The sequence below is a fragment of the Tachysurus fulvidraco genome, chromosome 19 (genome assembly GCF_022655615.1).
Source record: "Tachysurus fulvidraco isolate hzauxx_2018 chromosome 19, HZAU_PFXX_2.0, whole genome shotgun sequence".
NCBI classification, from domain to species: domain Eukaryota; kingdom Metazoa; phylum Chordata; class Actinopteri; order Siluriformes; family Bagridae; genus Tachysurus; species Tachysurus fulvidraco.
In genome coordinates, this window is record NC_062536.1 from 8465363 (window position 1) to 8486736 (window position 21374).

A 21374-nucleotide genomic window follows, 5' to 3' on the forward strand; every position below is an offset into this window, starting at 1 on the left:
TTGTTGCATCATTAAAGCTACACGAATGGACCTGTTCATGATAAACCACTGCTAATTATCGCTAATTACTGATCGCTAATCAGGCTGGAGGACTGCAGTGTGACCTGAAGGCACGATTCCGTTCCCTCAGTGGGACCCATTTCAGGGGGCGTGAACTTACTGAAGAGCTGATTTTTCTCAATGAGGATTTAATAGTGGAGGATGTGAAGAGAAAATACTGACTCTAGGGCTTGGACTGTGTGTGTGTGTGTGTGTGTGTGTGTGTGTGTGTGTGTGTGTGTGTGTGTGTGTGTGTGTGATGTCTTGGTCTTTGTACGATGGCAATGAGGCTCTTGGGGATCTGTGGGCGACCTTTGATGTGCCCAGCCCAACATGCCCCGCCTCTCCTGTCTTTGACTCCACCCTTAGTTGATCATGCAAGTGCTTCAGATCGTCAAAGAGCTGGTGTCTCCGTCTCGACGCCGCGCCGGCTCCAGGTTTGCAGGTGCGTGTGTGTGTGTGGGTTTATTTTGCGTGTGTGTGTTTGTACCTGTACCTTATTAGCACCCCTTGATGAATGACTGTGTGTGTGTGTGTGTGTGTGTGTGTGTGTGTGTGTGTGTGTGTGTGTGTGTGTGTGTGTGTGAAGTGAGAAGTGAGAAGTGAGAACCTGACATCAGTGGTTTTACCTTGAAAGACACTGTATTTGTTAGTGACTTCTGACAAGCTGCGAAGTTGTTTCACACGAGTTAACACATAAAGGCTGCCAACACTTAGACTTTATACTGCCATGTAGAGGGAGAGAGAGAGAGAGAGAGAGAGAGAGAGAGAGAGGATAAGTGTAGAGTGTTCGTATGAGCATAGTAGGAATCTGTGTGGACTAGAGATGTGAGCTAGACTTTGATAGATGATGATGATGATTTCGGTGGCTATTTGTCTAACAGTGAAAATGTCCAGACACTTTTTCTTTTCTTTTCTTTTCTTTTCTTTTCTTTTCTTTTCTTTTCTTTTCTTGCACTACCTGTGTTGCACTAAAAAGCTGCTAGAAATAATAATAAAAATTATAATAATAGTAGATTTGTTTCTTATTAAATAGCAAATATATGATGTTCTTAATTTTTTTTCAATTCCAAAAATACCGTCTATTTATGCTTAGAATTAAAAAGAATTAACCTGAAAAAGAACAAAAAACAATTGTTAAAAGAAATAAAAATTCACCATACTCACAATTTAACCATTGTTTTTTTTTATTTTTTTAAACCATTTACAGCTGATGACCAACATAACGAAATTCTGTAATATCATTTCATTTATGAGTTATTAATTCATAAAACATTCCTCACTTTTGCGTTAGTGAAACATGAGTTTATTTATAGTGGTTTTTTTTTTTTGGTGTGGTATATTTCAGATTTTTTTGATGTTTTATGCTCAGCTTTAGTCTGATATTTAGAATTAATGTAAGAAACACTTGTGACATGCCAAGTATTTAATGTAACAGTGTAAAAGTATAAAGTGTGTAAAAGAAAGTAAGAAAAAAGAAAAAAAATCACAGCTTCCACAATATCGCAGAAAATTTATTGCGATAATCATTCATTTGCCCCCCCCTCCCCGTAATTTGTCACTGTTATTTCTTTTTATTCATCTAGTCTAGAGTGTATAAGATCTCTGTGTTTGTTCAGATATCAGTTCTGCTCAGACGTGTACAGAATCAGACAGATTGCAGTCATTAAGATCCTGAAGCTTTTGCCCACACAGAAAAGTACACACAGATTTCAATCTGAACATGGCTGAGTAAAATGTCATCCTTGAACTGATTCTTCGGTTGAAAGTAACTACTTTAATATAACTGGAACACATTAATGTCACATAATAAACATTTTACAGATTTTTATTTTTTTTTCTCAATAGCATTTAAGTATTGTCAATAATTGTTCATAATTTTCCCGTTTAATGTCTTTCAGTATACTCGTGTAAAGTTGGATTGTGTAATAACTGTTAAGGTTTGTTTTCTATGTACTGGGTGCGAAGCAACCGAACACACACACACACACACACACACACACACACACACACACACACACACACACACACACACACACACACACACACGTTGATTTTAATCGCTATATTTTTGACTGGTTTGTCCTTTCATTTATGCTTCTAGAAAACCCTCCTGCAGCTGGACATCAATACAGTTTGAAAGAAATACGCACACACACGTGCGCACACACACACACACACACACCCCGGGCTCAGGGCTTTCTTTGTCAGAGGTTCTGTGACATTTTGCAGTTGTGGAACTAGATGATGTTGCTTTAGTAAACCATTTGGTAGTTTTTCACCTCACTGTCTTACTGTCATTTATCTCTCTCTCTCTCTCTCTCTCTCTCTCTCTCTCTCTCTCTCTCTCTCTCTCTCTCTCTCTCTCTCTCTCATTTATAGTCTGTGTGTGGTAAGTGTGGAGATCTACAGCACACTCTTTTACACGTGTCGGCATCCGCTCAGGGAAATGATCAACAGAATCCTACAGATGCTGTCATAAATCATTTAGTGTGATGATGGTGTGGAGCACCCACTGGGTACTGGGTGTATATACACACACACACACACACACACACACACACAATGTAAGAAGAAAGATGAAAAATCAATGAAGGAAGGTGGAAAATGGAAAGAAAGGAAAGAGCAAATAATAAGTAGGGAAGTACAGTATGAAGGAAGGGAAATGTGGAATAAAAAGAGAGAAAGGTGGAATAAAAGATGAAAGGACAGTAGATAAGTAGAAAAGATAGAAAGAAAGCAATAGTAAAGAGAGAACAGCAGTGTGTTGTGGTCATGTGAGCATGCGTGAGACTAAATTATTCATCAGCTTCAATCACTGAGACTCAGATGTCTGAGGGAGCTTTGGGCTTTGTTCCAATACTGTGAAGTGCCCTAGTCATGCTCCTGTCACTATTTTTTCACTGGGGGAATTCCCTCTTCTGCCACCAGAACAGCTGTACTAATATTTTACCTGTTCTTGTAGTAACTTCTTAATTGGAATATGATATTGTATTATAAACAGCATGGTGTGTAGTGTGTTATGCTGATTTGTCAGCAGCTCATTTTATTTGTTCACGACCGGCACTTCACGTAGATTTAATGTTGTGGAACATCCAGGAGTCTTTTCCTTTTCTCACCTGACTGTTCTCTCTTTCATAAGTCGTTCTCTTACCATCTCTCTCTCTCTCTCTCTCTCTCTCTCTCTCTCTCTCTCTCTCTCTCTCTCTCTCTCTCTCTGTCTGTGTCTCACAGTTGTTTACTGTAAAGGATAGTATGTGGTTTGTTTGTGTTTGTGCACCATTAGTCTGGTATCTGTGTGAGAAAGAGAGAGAGAGAGAGAGAGAGAGAGAGAGAGAGAGAGTCAGGTTGGTATGTGGTGTGTGGGTACACTGTACAGTGACGTGTCACTGAAGTCAACAAACAGTCACATTGTTCGGAGCGTCTCCATGTCAGTCTTCTTTTCCTCACTCTATCTCTTCTCCAGCTCCTTTCTTTTTTCACTTCTTCACCACTTCTTCTTTTTGGGGGTTATGGGAATTGCAGCTATTTTATTTTTTTAGGCCGAGGAGAAAGATGAGACGATCAAGGACAGTATGAACAGTAGGTCAAGTTGATTACTGTGTGTGTGTGTGTGTGTGTGTGTGTATGTGTGTGTGTGTGAGACAGTCAGAGGGAGAGAAAGTAAGGCTACGGTAAATAAGAGATCACCGTTTAAGAGATCACCATTTACAATCATAGTGAGCAGAAGAACATCTCAGGACTCTCAAAAGGAAAAACTTTGAGGAAGATGCACACCATCAGCAATAGACCACATTGGGATCCAGTCTTTTTAGCCAAGAACAGAATTTTGAGGCTACAGTCCTCTTTACTTGGCTTATCCACACTGAACAGTCAAAGATTTGATTTAGACCCAGCAAATTAGCAAAGTTTGTCCAATCTCCAGCTGTTAAATTACAGGTAATTTGTTAACAATGCTAAAATCCGTCAAGATGCGACGTGTAAAAAAGAACAACGGAAAGAGGAATAGAGTTTGCACCTTTCAGCGTTATATCTAGCTATATTTAAAACCGAACGCGATAACAGGACAGAGGACACGAGACACACTGCATGCCAAAGAGAACGGATATGCTGTCTAGAAGAATCCTTTTCCATGATTATACACAACACTGTGATGTTCTACACAATATTAGAATCCTTTAATTCCACGTATTGTTTTGTGTCCGTGCATGTGTTTTGTGTGGACAGCTTGTGTCTGTGTGATAACACAATCTGTCTATATGACTGCGATTTCTAACATTTCTGAGCACATCTGGGACTAAACAACGCAATCGATCAGCAGGTCATCCTTCATCTCTCTTCTGTCACGCCTCTCCGTCGTGGATGAAACGAAAGAGGGAGCACGCAAAAGAAAATAAATGAGCTTCCAATCATGCTTTATTTTAATTTAGATCCCATGCTAGAAATGTTGGCTTATGCTGAGAGAGGGACAGAGACAAGCATGAAGGTGACCGTGATTGAGACAAAGATAATGACAGTTGGATAAACGAGAAAGAATATGAGTATGCTGGATATGAGAGAGAGAGAGAGAGAGAGAGAGAGAGAGAGAGAGAGAGAGAGAGAGAGAGAGAGATGGATTGATGTAGATAGAAATAAAGACAATGAGTGGCAGAGAGACAGAAGCTTGTCAAGAAGCGGATGATTGAGCGGCTGCAGATGTGACAAATGAAAGAAAGGAGACAGAGAGTCTTTCTGATAACTGGGTGTCATCACGGTTGTGTGCATGTGCAACACAAAAACTTCTCTCCTCAAACACTCTGAACTGAACTGAAAAAAAAAATGCATGCATTTCATGTTCTTATCAACCTCCTTTCTTTGCTAAGATCAGAAAGAAAGATATCCATTTCATTCTTGTCACACCTCCATGAAAAAAGTACAAAACATTTTTTATTGAAGTTTTCTCAGGAAAAATGAGCAAGCGTTCATACGGGCAAATTTGGACTGCAGACTAAATTAATTTCTAACCGCTAACAGAAAGTCTTTGTGGAAATGTTCAGAAACTCTTCTGATTTTTACAGCAGTGAATATTGTTCAAAAGGGTCCACACCAAGACCCGATCAATCGGTCAACAAACATTAGGCTTGATGTTTATGAACACCAGCATTCTAGCATAAATATTCTTCAGGGCATTTAAAAAAACCGCAAAAGAAATAAAAAAGACATAAATCAATGCATCTGCTTTGCTAACTTTAAGATAAATAGAATATTTAAGCCGTGTATTGTGAATTATTTACCAGGCAATGTCATTAGTGGACATCTTGGGCATTCACTTATGCTGAACTCTTTATTTAATTTCTTTAATCTCTCAGATTGTTCATTCTTTCCTAATTTTAAAACAATCCGCTGCGATTAGTAAGAAGGGGATGTGCTTACGTGAGTGAGAGTAATCTGGAGCTGCTACGTTTAGCAAAGCGAGCAAAACTATTGGTTTTCTCATTCATTCAGAATACGTTTAAAAAAATAACACAAAGCAATAGTAGAAAGATAAAGATAATCAGGCAGTAAGGGTTCAATTTTTAACAGTGGATAACGATAATTAAAAAAAACCCTGAAACTGTTTGTGTGGAAAATAATAAATTAATATAGCTGTTTGTCTGAACTTTCCACTTTTAAACCATAGTAATTTGATGTTAATTTCAGCTGACATTAATCATAGCAGTAAACACTTTGTTATGAGTTCCAAGAATTATTACAGATGCCCACTTGTGGAATAGAAGTGTAGAGAATGAGCACTGTGCTACTTTTTGAGCTGTGTGGAAGAAATAGTCACTGTTTGTATCAATGCTGTTGATAAACAACAAAAAAAATCTTACACGCAAGTTTTTAGTCCCTTTTATTCACTAAAAGCAGTGGTATTATAAGGGAATACTAATATATTTACAGCCAGACACTTCTGCTAACTCTTCAAATGCTGCATTTTGCTAATGCTAACAGTTCACCTGAAGCTAGTTGTGCTGGTTTCCAGTTCTTGTTTGACATGTGAGTCAAAACAAGCACTGACTTTGGTGTGTGTGTCTGTGTGTGTGTGTGTGTGTGTGTGTGGGTGTGTGTGTGTAGGTGTGTGTATTAGAGATTAAAGATGAAGACAAACATTGATGTATGTGTGATTTAGACAGGCAGTTTTGTAGCATTTGAACAGTTAGAAAGAAGCTAACAATTAGACTGAGGCAGATTGCTCTGTTTGTTTATTATTGTTTATTATTATTATTTAATGTTGTCCATGTTAGCATCTAGGTTAAAACAAAGCCTTTGGTGTGTGTGTTGGAGATATGAGTGATAAAGAAAAGCATTGTCTTGTATGTGTTTGTTAGTCAGACATTTGTGTTAGCAAGAAGCTAGCAGATAAACTGAGATGGATTGCTGTGTGCTATTGCTACTGAATTGTTTGCTAGCCATGTTAGGATGTATCAAGCTCTGTGTGTGTGTGTGTGTGTGTGTGTGTGTGTGTGTGTGTGTGTGTGTGTGTGTGTGTGTGTGTGTGTGTGTGTGTGTGTGTGTGTGTGTGTGTGTGTGTGTGTGTGTGTGTTGGTAGTGAAGACATTGCTCTGTATGAGTCTGATTCAAGATCAGATTAGAAATATCCCAAGTTCTAAAAGTGTTGGTTATAACATTGAGTGGCTCACAGTTTGACTCCTTTCGACTCTCCTTTAATTTTTTTGGTATGCTTTAAAAAAAAAGAAAGAAAGAAACTTGTGTCAGTGTTGGTCTGTGTGTGTGTGTGTGTGTGTGTGTTAGAACAGTATGAGTGAAATCTGGCCAGCTCTCATGGCTGAGTGGCACCATGAACAAAAGGAGCTCAGTTCTCTCAATAAGGCTTTACATCTCAGAGCTCCATCTCCCCAGTTCTCTTCACTTTCTGTAGCCGAATTGAAAGACTTAATGAGTATGAGCCTGTATTCCTGAACCAGCCAGGAGTTTTGTTTGATACTTCCTTCATCCTGCATTAGTCATCTGTCAGAAATCGAATGTATGAATGTACACACTTTACTGAAAGCTAAGAGAACAGCCGGGGGTTGAAATGTCCACAAACATTGTAGTTGGTGTAGAAGATGTCTGAGTACCTAGTGTTTTTTTTTTTTTTATTATTATTATTATTTTTTTATTCTTTTTTGAAGCTTTGACCTGTTGGCATGTGGTTTACTAAATACAAATAATGAGTTTTCATCTAACGTTAGCATGTACAGTGTGGGGAAATACGTTTTCAAACACTTTTTTGTCATATAATATAATCCAGTCTGTATATCTACTAATTACACACTTTGTCTTTCACTTTGTGCTTATAAACATGATTGTTTATGGTTGTAAATATGTTCACAAAGATAAACTATATATATATATATATATATATATATATATATATATATATATATATATATATATATATATATATATATATATAAGGACATTGTTAGCTTTCAGTGTAAGACATTTTTACCTCTGTTTGGATAACCGTATACAGTATTTTATTGTTTTTTTTTTTTTTTATGAAAATCCACTTTAGGCATCTCAAAGAGCAGAAAGGGATTTGACCACCATTTGTGATATAAACATCTGTGTGAAATTTATTTATTTATTTATCCCCCGACTTGTTTTTATGAATATATTGCCAAGAGTAGGCTGGATGAAATAATTCAAAAAAAAAAAAAAAAACTACTTAAAGTTCTGAAACATCATAAAACAAACTTTGCTACTTAAATACTTACTACTTTTTGCCCTGAATGTTGACTATCATATGATTATGATACCACTTCTGTCACAAGACAAAGAAATTCACTGCTGAACATGAACACTCTAAAATAGTGTGGGTTCCTCCTTTTGGTGTAATAATAAGCTCTACTCACCTCTGCAGGCTTTCTGCTTGGTTTTGGAGTGTGGCTGAGGGGATTTGTGATCATTATGTGTCTTTGCTTTGTGCACAGGGGCATTGTCATGCTGGAACAAGTCTGAGCTTAGTTCCAGTGACAGAAATTAGAACTCTACTGTTTACAATCATGTGTGTATTTGTTGTTGGTTTTTTTTGTTAAAAAACAACAGATGGGTATGATGTCCTCAGGTGCCCCAATAATTTTGGCCATATAAGTGAATTTTTAAAAACTGATACTGTTGTTCTAAAGGTGATCGGACAACATTATGACCTGGAATGTGGTGTAAATTTCTCGAAAACTGGGTTTGGTGAAATCTTAAATTGTAGAAGAATCATGGCTGTTGGAAAATTTAACCATAATCAATTTTAAGTTACTTATGTATGTAGTGAGTGCTCAAAACTCCTGGTTTATTCAGTGTTAAAGCCTGACTGACTGCCTGCTTGTTTTCCCTGATGTATCTTAAAGGCATAGCCAATATTTCGACTGCGAAGTGTGCATGCAGAAGTCAAAGCAGCCCTGTTTCATAATCCAATAACGGCATCCATGTGGGATTTGTGGGCAGCGTAGCACTGGGCATGAGGGAGCAGTGGCAGTGTGACCCGAGCTCACTCATTAGTTTAACTCTATTACACCAGAGCCAGAAAAGTGAATCATGTTGCTGCACTGGACCTGGAGTGTATTCTGTGTTTCTGGCTTTGGAAAAGACTCCAGAACACACTTACACAGTGTTCTGCAAATCCACACTGGATCAGTAAAGCCTTGCACATAACACCCACTCAGTGTGTGTGTGTGTGTGTGTGTGTGTGTGTGTGTGTGTGTGTGTGTGTGTGTGGTGTGGGTACAGAGACAAAACAGTAAGACACGATAAATAATCTCAGAAAGGTTCATGATGTTCTTCTTGAGCTGTCTCAGTTTAAAAGGTTAACACTTGCTGTTCCAATCTCAGGAGCTGAAGTAGTGTGTGTGTGTGTGTGTGTGTGTGTGTGTGTTATATATATTTATATATATATATATATATGTGTGTGTGTGTGTGTGTGTGGATCAGGATCAGATGTTCCATTAAAGTGTTTGGTTAACCTATTAAGGCCTTAAGACTCCTTTCTCAATGCCCACATCTGAGGGTGGGCTACAGTCCAGCACCTTGTACTGGTGCCCACCAACATGTAGGCAATTAAAGCACACTCCCTCCCTTTATTCATCCCTCATTCATTCCATTCCTTGTTTCCTACCACATTGCAACTTCACATTCTCTGAACTCGCAAAGAAGCAGCACACAGACTGAGCTGTTCGACAGATCGATCTGGCTAATGAAGGACCTCGGTGGTGAGAAGCAAAAACACACACATACACATAAACACACTCACAAACACAAAGTAATGCACACAAACTGTCAGGAATCTTATGTGTTCATTAAGTCAGACCTTTCCTGTTTGTGGTCACTGTGGCTGCATTAATTAAATGCAAGAAAATGTGCGTGTGTGTGTGTCGGACATCATTATGACCTGTTTGTGGGTTGGAGTGGGGGTGGGGTGGGGTGGGGGGCTGTTGCTTATGTGTGTGGTCTATACTTGTGTTGAAAATACACATAAACAGAAACAGGGCTCTGAATTGGGACATTTTCTCAGTATGGTAGCTGTGTGCACACTAATGAGGACCGAGAGAGAGTAAGAGTGTGTGTGTGTTTGTGTTTGTGTGCGTGCGTGCGTGAGTGTGTGTGTGTGTGTGTGTGTGTGTTTTCTCAGAGTAATTTAGATTTTCTTAATTATACATGTAACCATCTCTCTCTCTCTCTCTCTCTCTCTCTCTCTCTCTCTCTCTCTCTCTCTCTCTCTCTCTCTCTCTCTCTCTCTCTCTCTCTCTCTCTCTCTCTCTCTCTCCAGCGTCTGAAGGAGAGCAGGATGCCGCTGTGAAGTTGGATCAGGAACGGGCTGAAATCGTAGCCAGATATGACAAGGTGAGAGCGAGGCTCAGACTCACATTGTTCACATTCCGAAACCATCCCACATTTTTCCGATCTCACAGAGACTTCATCCCCTCCAGATGTGAGCATCAGAGCCCGTTATTATTCCGGGATTTCAGAGGAATTGTGTATGTGTTGTATCACAGCAGGAGAGCTGTGATACAATTTTCATGAGCCTGTAAAGTTATACTGCCACAGACAGTAGCAGTACCTGAATCAGTACCTGAATCACATTAAGTACATTTTTAGAAAAATTAGAATGTCAAACTCAGTTTTAACTCTTCATCCAGCACTAATACACAGTCAGAGTTGCCATGATAACAAGCCAAAAAAGTACAACCAACCATTATCCTTTTACAGAAATCTGGAAAAACAAAAAACTCCTTACCTTTCCTAGGGTCATCTTTTATTATCCATATTTATAGAAGACTAGAAATGTTTCTTTTTTCTGTTCTGGTTTCTGTCTCTTATATTTATGCAGGGAATTGTACTTGAAACACTGTGTAAGTGTTATTTTTTGCTGAAATCTTCCTTTAATACACCATTGGGCTGAACATGAGAATCAGTCCAGCGGTGTATTAAAGGAAGGATTCAGCAAAAATAACACTTAGTGTTGTATAATCGTGAAGATGGATTTGTCTGTTATTAACCACTCTTAATGAACAGTGCAGCAGATTTTGGTTGCTTCTTCCTCTCCTAAGCATCTCTAGCACTGTTTTTGGAATCTGATCTTTTTTTGTTATTTTGTGTGTGTGTGTGAGTGTGTGTGTGTGAGTGTGTGTGTCTCAGAATGTCCCTGTAGTCGAGGACATTTTGGAGTGTAATTGAGCGTAGGCATGATTGTCCATTAGGTGACTTACATGTTCATAAATTTGTTCCTAATGTTCCTTTCTGTTTTCCTAGCTCGCTCGCACACACACACACACACACGCACACACACACACACACACACACACACACACACACACACACACACACACACACACACATACATACACACACACACGCACACATACTGTACACACATACACACACACACACACATACATACTGTACACACACACACACCATACATACATACATATATATACACACACACACACACACACACACACACACACACACACACACATACTGTACACACACACATACATACATACATACATACATACATACATACACACACATACTGTACACACATACATACACACACATACTGTACACACATACACACTGTACACACACACACACACACACACACACACACACACACACACACATACATACATACATACATACATACATACATACACACACACACACGCACATACTCACACATACATACACACACACACACACACACGCACATACTCACACATACACACACACACACACACACACACACACACGCACATACATACACACACACACACACATACATATATATATCATTCTCATTATATATATATTATATATATATATAAAATTAATACAGGATTCAGGTGCCTTAGACTGTGTCTTTAATTCTTGCTTTATTGCTCTGCAGGTTTAAGAGCCGTTGCTTATGGCTCCTCCGCACTTTGCATATCATTCATTTTTGCTCACTGTTTTGTGTGCATGTGCCATATCTCACTGCTGGAATCGGGGCATTTTCTGTCCTCCAGCAATTAAAAACAGCTTCCAACTTGTACTAGAGACCACGATTTTCTCTTTTCTGATTCTTATTTATGTATTTTAATTTTGCACAATTGTCATATTTAATGCTGGATTAAAGTCATATCTTTATTCATTTGGACTGATGCACATTTTATACCCTACTGTGCTGCTCAAGTTAAAAATAAATGTAGTGTGAAGACGGAACGAAAACTACAGAAGCGTCACAGTGTTTTGTGCTCTAGAAATAATCTAGAAATAATATACTGATTAAAATATTAATTAAAAGGTAAGTTTAAAGACTAAATGTTTTTAATCCAACATTCTATCTAACTCTATCAAAACATTTTATATGTTGATTTTCCTCATTTTAATTGGCTGGATTTTGATGTTTGTTCACACTGGCTGCCATTGAACATGCTATAGTACTATAGTAACAGTGTGCACTTTCAAAATCAGGCTTGTACTACAGACGCTCCACATAGTCATGATATCCCTAATGTTCGACTTTGTGTTTAGTTCAGCTTGAGTGTTGTAGCAGTCTGGGGGTCACAATGCATGTCTGTCAAGTTGTGTTTGCTGAGAATGTTGGATCACAGATCTTGTGAATAAAAGAACAATGATTAATGATATTTTATTGTGCGTGTGTGTGTGTGTGTGTGTGTGTGTGTGTGTGTGTGTGTGTGTGTGTGTGTAGCATCTCTATAGCAGCAGTTCCTTTCTGAGACTGTAATAGCATAATTATTAGAATCAAATTAGACACTGTGTGTGTGTGTGTGTAGTATCTTGTAGTATCAGCAGTTCCTTTCTGAGACTGTAATGACATAATATTTAGAATCAAATTAGACAGTGTGTGTGGATGAAAACACAGCAGCAGTCTCCTTAGTTCAACCCAGATCATTCCTGTAGCCTTCATTAATAAGAAACCCACTGTGTGTGTGTGTGTGTGTGTGTGTGTGTGTGTGTGTGTGTGTGTGTGTGTGTGTGTGTGTATGTATGTGTATGATGTGTATGTGTATGATGTGTGTGTGTGTGTGTGTGTGTGTGTGTGTGTGTATGTGTATGATGTATATGGTGTGTATGTGTATGATGTGTGTGTGTCTGTGTGTCTGTGTGTCTGTGTGTGAAATGCTAGGAAAAAAAAAAATGTGGTCAATTTTTGTTGGAAAACCTTCAACTTTGCACAGCTCTGTCTTTGAGACTTGAGAAAGTCCTGTACAATGTCCAGCTGAAGAATTGACTTAGTTTTCATAAAAATCCAGATTCTTCTAGGACATTTTATCTGATATCCTAAAATATGATCAGTCCCCAGTGTTTTTGTAGTGCTGGTTTACAGAACATAGAAGCTTCTAATTTCATGTCATTTGCCAAACATTTGTTTTGACTTGTTATTCAAATCAAATTTTGTATAAAGTATAATTCTGTACGAGTAGTTTGGTTTGTTGTGTTCCAAACTCTATATTAGAATTTACATTTTAAATACTTTTTAAAAAAAATGTTTGTGAATTTTAGGGACAGATTTGTGTGCCCTGTCCAATAGCAAAGGCACCCCAGGATATGACACTAAATCACACACAGCATGATGCCTTCACACTGCACATTTCTATGCACCACACATCTGATATTAATACGCATGAATATTTATGAGCGCTTCTCACCTTGGCTGCTTGCCCTCAATCTAAATGGCTGGTGTGTTTTTCACACACACACACACACACACACACACACACACACACACACACACACACACACACACACACACACAAAACGCTGAATTTGTGTCTCCTTTCTCCACAGGGTTTGGAAGGTGGTTCGGTTGAGCCGTGGGAGGAGGCGAACTATGACCTCTACAAAGTGGTGGACCGCTTCGGCTTCCTGCAGTAAGAGTTTTGTCTTCATATAGTTCTGTTTTTATAAACTTCTCTTGTACACTCTGCTCCGTCCGTACCTACCCAAATGTACCGTCATCTCTCAATTGCCCCAGATAATTCAATAGTGCACCTTTAACCCGGTTTATGTGCTCCTATAAATATCTGCTTGTACTATATAAGTTTACTAAACCTATTTATACTGTGATCTTCTTCACACCTTTGTACCACTGATACATTTACACTATCGTTCATAAGTTTGGGATCACTGTTCGGGAAATTCCCGTGTTTTTTAGTCGTACTGGGGCCTCCCACTTCTTTTTCTGTTCTGTTTCGAGCCAGTTTGTGCTGTTCTATGAAGGCTGTAGTTCCCAGCATGGTAAGATAAGTCCTTACCATGAAAAGAGAGAAAGAAAGCCTGGAAACAAGCCCACAACTCCTGATGCTCCAGTCCCTAAACTAACCTAAAGGAGGCAGCTTAGTGCTCCCTTAATCAGTACAACAGTTTTTAGCTGTTGCCTAATAATAAGTTAGCCTTATAAAATGGTTAACTTGGATTAGCAAACACAACATGACAGTGAAACAGAGGACTGTTGTTCGCTGATAATTGGCTTCTGATCATCTGATTTAATTTGGTGTTTGATAAAACATCAAATGGATAAAAAAACTCTTCTGTGCTTCCTTCAACACCCTTCGCAAATCCGCCCTCCAATATACACCTGTGCAAAAGTGTTAGCATGGTGTGAAGTGCTATAAAGTAAGGATGCTTTCAAGCATATATATTTTAGCAGTTTACAAAATTGAGCAAAGAGGAAAAAAAATCTAAATCAAATCAATATTAGAGTACAGTATGTACGCTTTGGCTTCAAACCAGCTTCTTGCACACTTTTGTGCTTTCACATAGTCAGGGATTTTGTAGGATCAGTGTCAGGTGAATGAGGTAAGAATATAGTGACATGCAAATCAGCTAATCAACTCAAAACACCTACAAATGTTTCCTGAGCCATCAAAATGGTCTCTCAGTTTGGTTCACTAGGCTACAAAATCATGGGGAAGACTGCTGACATGACAGTTGTCCAGAAGACAGTCATTGACACCCTTCACCAGGAGGGTAGGCCACAAACATTCATTGCCAACAAAGCTGTCTGTTCACAGATAATTGCTGTTTCCAAGCATGTTAACAGAAAGCGAAGGAAAAAGTGTGGAAGAGAAAGATGCACAACCAACCGAGAGCACCGCAGCCTTGAGAGGCTTGTCGAGCAAAATCGAATGGACTAAGGCTGGGGTCAAGGCATCAAGAGCCACCACACACAGTCGTGTCAAGAAATTTAGAGAATCTATGGCGAATTGTCAAGAGGAAAATGAGAAACAAGAGATCAAAACATGCAGATGAGCTGAAGGTCACTTTCAAAGAAACCTGGGCTTCCATACCACCTCAGCAGTGCTAATCACCCCCATGCCACACCGAATTGAGGCGGTAATTAAAGCAAAAGGAGCCCCTACCAAGTATTGAGTACATATACAGTAAATGATATACTTTCCAGAAGGCCAGCAAATCACTAAAAAACAATTTTATTGGTCTTTTGAAGTATTCAGTTTTTTTTTTTTTTTGAGATAGTGAATTTATAGGTTTTTGTTAAAAGTGAGCCAAAATCCTCACAATTAAAAGAACGAAAGACTTAAAGCTACTTCACTCTTCTGTACTCCTCTACACAGCTTGCATACAGCTCTCTACTTCTCGGTGTTTGCCTGAACTCCTCTACACACTTCAGTACTCCTGTACCAAATTCTGTACAAGTGTCTCTACTCTGTTATACACCTCCATACGATTGTATGTACAAGTGTTTATACACCCTTACAGCCTTCTGTATACCTCGATTTCTCTTCTTTCCTCTGGTAGGGAGGTTTGTGGCTTTCCCAGGCTTCTTAAACAGCAGAGTATTATGGGATATTTATAGGGTGCCACATGTGGCTGGCAGAGGAGGAAGCCACAATCATAGGGTTCCAAATAAAAAGGGAGTGTGTTCTGGCAGTGGGAAAGAAAAGAGGATGTTAGAATTTTAGAGAGCGTATGCCTATGAAATGACAAATAACAGGTGGAAAAGGGTAGGGTTTTTGGAGTGGGAAATGTTAAACACCCCTGCTGTGAGGGGTGGAATAGGCGCAGAAGGGAAGTGAGTGATTATCATTTAGGTAAACAACGGAACAAGACAGCGAGTGACTTCACAGTATGCCAGCTTTGCTATACTGGCTGTTAACATCGCGTGTGTGTGTGTGTGTGTGTGTGTGTGTGTGTGTGTGTGTGTGTGTGTGTGTGTGTGTGTGTGTGTGTGTGTGTGTGTGTGTGTGTGTGTGTGTGTGTGTGTGTGTGTGTGTGTGAGAGAGAGAGAGAGAGTGAGAGAGTGTTTAATTCCCTAATCATAATAAAACCATGGATACATAGAATACTCATAGTTCAATCCACAGATTTATATCGACCATAGCATGAATAAACAGCTCATCCATATAGACGGTACAGTGGCATGGGACACATCAACAGTGCTCTATTAAATATGAAGCTTTCGAGACCTCTCTAAATGTCTGGATGCCATAAAATGTTGGGTGGCTTACAGTTTTTTTGCTGTTAAATGAAAACAAAACTGAAGTCATTATTTTAGGTTCGCCCACAGTTTTCTCTACCCTTGAGGTCCAGTCAGATAAGCATGTCAAAGTTTTGGAGTCTCAAAAATATATTTTACAGACGAATTAATGCTGTTGTTGACATGGAAGCGTCTTTCATTTAAGGTCTAATACAAAAGAGAACATTTTTATTTCTCTAAGAGACATGTAAACGGAGATTCATGCTCTTGTTACAATACAGATAGTCTGTTACACTTCTCTGTATGCTGGCCTTCCTCAGACAGCTTTATCTTGCTTCCAGCAGCTACGTTTTTTCAAAAAGAGAGATCATATCTCTTCTCTTTTGTGGCGTCTCTTCACTAGCTTCAGAATTGATTTTAAATTTCTTATCCATGTATACAAAGCTCCTGCTTGTCACCCTTCACAGTACATTATTGACCTTCTCCACTCCTACTGTTATAACAGAATGCTAAGATCTTTTAACCAACTGCTTCTATCTGTCCCCTGTTATTGTGAAAGGCTGAGCCAACTTTTTCTGGGCTTGGTCCTAAACCAATTTTTTTGTCTTATTTTATTTAATGTGACATTGTATGATGTTTTGTATAGCGCTTTGGATCAGGCATTGTCGTTTTTTTGTTTTTTTTTAAATGTGCTTGTAACACTACCACATGGGATGTGAGAACTTTCGCTCTCACAGATATCCCCTGTGAGGTTATCTCACTTCTTGTAACCAGCGTAGAAAATGTTTTTTGCGGTCGTGTGAGTTGTTGTCTTGTTCAAAACCACAGTCCTTATTCACAAACACCTCACTATATTCAGTCCAATGTGTGTCCCAAATGACACACCTTCACCATTATAAAGCCTATGAAAGCCATCAGGTGTGTGATGGAATTGTGGTGGCAAATAACTGAACAGGGTGAGTGGGACACAACAGCAGTGGATGATGATGATGATGAGGCATTTGAAATTCTGTGGTGGGTTATTTCCAAAAGGTAATTGCATTAGTTTGCACTGCCTTCTGGGTAAGATACATTGCTACGATGGTCATTTAACCCAAGCAAGTTAAAGTCATGGCTCAGTATGAGACAGCAGTGCTTTAGCATCCCTTCTCAATTCCTGCTACGAATAACCCCAAAAGTTTGACATGGAATGTTATCGTTTCCTGTTTGTGGAAATGTCAGTGATTCCTCTCTCTGAACCCGGTCGAGCCGAGTGGCGTCACGGGTGACCCGTTGTCATAGTGATGTTAATTTATCCAGCTAGTCTACTTCCTGTGGAACAGACTGTTTCTCTTTTTTGGTTCACAAGTGCCTACGTGTGACCTCAGCAGCATGACAGTTGAAGGATTTATCAGTTTGTACTAGTTCCCCTGTAGTACTGCCACTCTAATGCTTTGACTTAGTTACCGGTGTAAAATAATTTCCAGTTTTACTGGGACATTTTGTGATTTCCGAGACATTTCTCAGAGGAAAGCAAAATAACAATCGGAGGAATAGGTTTGCTGTTGACAGAATGATGAAATAATGCAGCAATTTTATTGAATTTGTGTGTGTGTCTGTGTGTGTCTGTGTGTATCTGTGTGTGTCTGTGTGTGTCTGTGTGTGTCTGTGTGTGTCTCCTTGTCTGTTTTTCTTTTAGTGAGAATGAACTTCCAGACTCAAATGCCATAGAGGAAAAGGTGAGCATCATGATTTAGATTTTTGTTTTTGTCTCAGTTAATCACTATTCTGAATTAGAACTGTGTGTGCGTATGTATGTGTGTGTGTGTCTGTGTCTGTGAGACTGTGCCCTGTGACGTCGTGTCTTCCAAATTTTGCCCAGAGAAAAGATGGATGTCTTTAAAGAGCACTAATATAAAAAAAAATAATACTACTGTTTACAAAGCACATTTAAAAACACAAAATACATTTCTGCACTAAGAAGCAGTCAACTTTCTAAGATATATGCAAATATCAACTTTTTATGTAACTTTGCAGACCTATATAAAAAAATTATATTTAAAATGTTTTAGTAAAGCCTCTGTATGAAACTAAATTTTCCCTGAATATCTTGCTAATTATTATTATTATTATTATTATTATTGTTGTTGTTGTTGTTGTTGTTCAATCATAGTATTTTTATAAAATCATGCTATGATGAGTTGTTGATTTGATCTTTTATCAACATATAACCTTCAGCTAGACAGAAAGGTATTTATTTAGTTATTTCTGTATTAAGGTTATAGCAATGACCCAGGAGGTTTATAAGTTGTAACTGTAAATGGATCACACAGAAATGTCTTCCGAAAACGTGTAAAAAATGCGCTGAAATAACAAGCGTTAAGGAGTAAAGCAGTTCTACCTACACGGGGAGGTACACAGGGAGGTGCGTGATTACCGATGAGATTCATGTAATAAGCTCTAAGAAGTCCAGAGAAAACGAGCTTGTCTAATTTAGTGCGCAAACACAGCTCCCTCAGCGAGTGTTCTAATGGTATTCTGGGAAATCAACATGGCCATGTGTTGTTTATGCAGAGGAAGGGAGTGACACGTGATATTCTAGGTCTGTGCTATCAGCAGCCATTAGGGAAAATTACACAGATGCTTTATCTTGTTGGGAATGGTCAGGTAACTTACTTTATTCAAATGAACAAAGCAATAATCCTAAAATTCTCCAAAGACTCTTTATTTGAGCAGAAGACAGAATCTAAAGTTACACAGTAGACAGGACATTTAAAGTGGTGATGGCCAGACTGAAGTAATGATGAATAGCACTGAATACCGAGCAGTTATTAAAAATATAGTGACTGATAAACATCATCTTCATACTAAACAAATGATTTAGTGACCCCATGGCTCTGTAGCTTGAGCATGGTCAGATCTAGTCTAAACAATGGTAGCGCACTTAAAAGAATTCATTAATATGTTTTATTGTTTAATGGCATTTGTTGTTTTCTTTCAGCAAAAGCACCTGGAACTGGAGAGGACAGAAAAATGGCTGAAGATGCTGAAAAGCTGGGACAAGTACAAGAACAGCGAGAAGGTGGGTGTGTGTGTGTGTGTGTGTGCGCGTGTGCGTGCGCGAGCGTGCGTGTGTGTGTGTGCGTGTGTGTGTGTGCGTGCGTGTGTGTGTGTGCGTGCGTGTGTGTGTGTGTGTGCGCGCGTGTGTGTGTGTGTGTGTGTGTGCGCGTGTGTGTGTGTGCGCGTGTGTGTGTGTGCGTGTGTGTGTGTGTGTGTGTTTCCCCTGTTTGTGAGCTACCATTAAAAAAAACAGACAAGATAAATGACTCCATCATCCAGGACCAGTCGCTTACAAGAAGACAGGAAAATAAGCACTTCCACCATTTCAGTTTTAAGGAATATATATAAACGTTGTGTAATATTTTCAGGGGTGTAGTCAAGAACTGTTTGATTGCAGCAGCAATTGTGAAAATGCAGCTGGATGATGGCGGTGTGCAGTAAACACAGAGGAAAACAAACACAGCACCTTTTTAAGATGATGGTTTGGAAATCGATCGGGTCATTTTCAGCCGTCGATCCGCTGCATCTGACCGCATCTGAGGCTTTTACACACTGTACAATGCAGTTTCAAAGCAAGCAAATGCTTGTTAGGACTGAAGGGCATGACAAGACAGTGTGTTAGTGTGGTATTTCGACACAAGAAGGAAAGACAACGAGCAAAGGCAGCTCTCCACTCATTGCATTATCGTACCAAACATATCCTAGCTCCTTTTTTTTTTTTTTTTTACTAAACTTGTTACTAGACAGCTTTGTATAAATCCAGGTTCAGACCCCTAATAGTAAAACCAGAGGCCAAACTGGATGCGAGTGTCTTCAGGGTGATACTGGAAAGGGGGATTTTGACATGAAACTAATAAAGTGAAGCATAAAAGCACTTTCAAATAAGATGAACTGTCTTGATAATATACAAGATCTTTTGTATCACCATGTTGGGAAATACTTTATGAGCATAGAATAATTACTCTTTGGAAAGTCTCAGTCATTGAGGCTGCCAGAAAAGATGGTTCGCTGCCGGAGGGACATGAATTGAATGACCGCGTAAAAAAGCAGCAGGAGACTCAGTAGCAGGAATGTACAAGGTTTCTGCAACTGAATAATATAATCATCCCTGTCTGGAGGCAGAGACGTCCCACAGCAGGGAAAGTGTCTCAGGATCACAGTCTAATGTCAGTATTAGCCTGTAGGATTGTTGGGTATGTTGGGAGTGTAGAAAGAAAGACAGACAAGATTTGTTATCACTTATAAAAGTATAGAAGAGTAAAGATCGACTGGTAGTATACATTTTACTGTATATACTTTATATTAATATATATACGTTTTCTGGTCTGAACAGATAGCGTAGGGCTTGACATCGTTGCCCCGGGGTTGTTATAAAGCTCAGGGAAATGCAATCCTTACATGGTTATCTTTACATGGAGTTAACAGTTAATCCTGGCGCTTAACCTTGTACGTTCCCAAACCCTGATTTAACATCCTTCTTCACATATTTGCAGCCGTGATTGGATAAAAACAACAGGGCCGCTTTAAATAACGCCTCGTCTCACGTTTTGTCATCATTGTGGAAAGTCTGTTTAAGTTTGTTGTGTCTATAGTTGACCAGGCATCCATTGATATCCAGCTCCTGCTAATTTTATCATTCGTTTTTAGGCATTGAAGGCATTGAAGATGAACTCTGGGAGTCCTCCAAGACTTCTTTGCCATTCCAGATGACTTTATTAATAAGTTATTTGAGTCATTGTCGAGACGTATGGATGCAGTCCTCAAAGCTCACGGGAGTCGTACACAATATTGATTCTTTTTCCACTGCACCATGACTTTATGTTCTGTACTGTACATTATTTCTGTTAAGTGACAAGACTTTTGTCCTAGCAAAGTCTGACCTTCCTGTCCTAATTTAATAATTAAAAATCAAGGCATGATAAGATTTTATTTTGGTAAAATAAGCGTAATTTAGAGGCCTTTACCTTTTATATAAGCCACTTCTGATTCCAAATGATCAACTAGAAGTCAATTTATTATTTGTTCTTCTTACAACTTGGATAGGCGACAAGACGTTTGTCATGGAGTGTATAAAGCACGTGATATGGGCACAAGCTGTTCAGTTTCGGATGCTAAGCATTCACACTGTAGACGTTAAGCCGACACTGTAGAGTGGGATTAAAGCTGCAAAACAGCTGCTAATCTTGCTTCAGTGCAGGACTTGATAAGCTGTGCTAACTCTGCTTCTAAATTACAACTGTGTATCGTTCCTGTAGCCAGGGTTAAAAGCAAGGTTTAGAAGGACAATTACCTGGGATTAAGGGCAGTGTGATATGATTAAGAGACTTGAGAG

The 21374-nt window shown here is 39.0% G+C and overlaps 1 protein-coding gene across 4 annotated transcripts in view; it reads left to right on the forward strand.

Moving 5' to 3' along the window:
- usp6nl (USP6 N-terminal like) overlaps window positions 1-21374 on the forward strand; it is a 58305-nt gene that overhangs the window by 21634 nt on the left and 15297 nt on the right. The window contains exons 1-5 of one of the 4 annotated variants that reach the window (XM_027166690.2): window positions 1-484; window positions 9824-9897; window positions 13354-13436; window positions 17682-17721; window positions 18984-19064. The exon at window positions 1-484 is cut by the window's left edge and continues 181 nt beyond it. In XM_027166690.2, coding sequence (XP_027022491.1) covers window positions 415-484; window positions 9824-9897; window positions 13354-13436; window positions 17682-17721; window positions 18984-19064 — 348 coding nt within the window. In that variant the 5' untranslated portion in view covers window positions 1-414. Of the gene's footprint in view, window positions 485-3599; window positions 3622-9114; window positions 9267-9823; window positions 9898-13353; window positions 13437-17681; window positions 17722-18983; window positions 19065-21374 lie in introns of those variants that run through there. The other 3 variants (XM_027166691.2, XM_027166689.2, XM_027166692.2) reach the window with 3 other exon arrangements.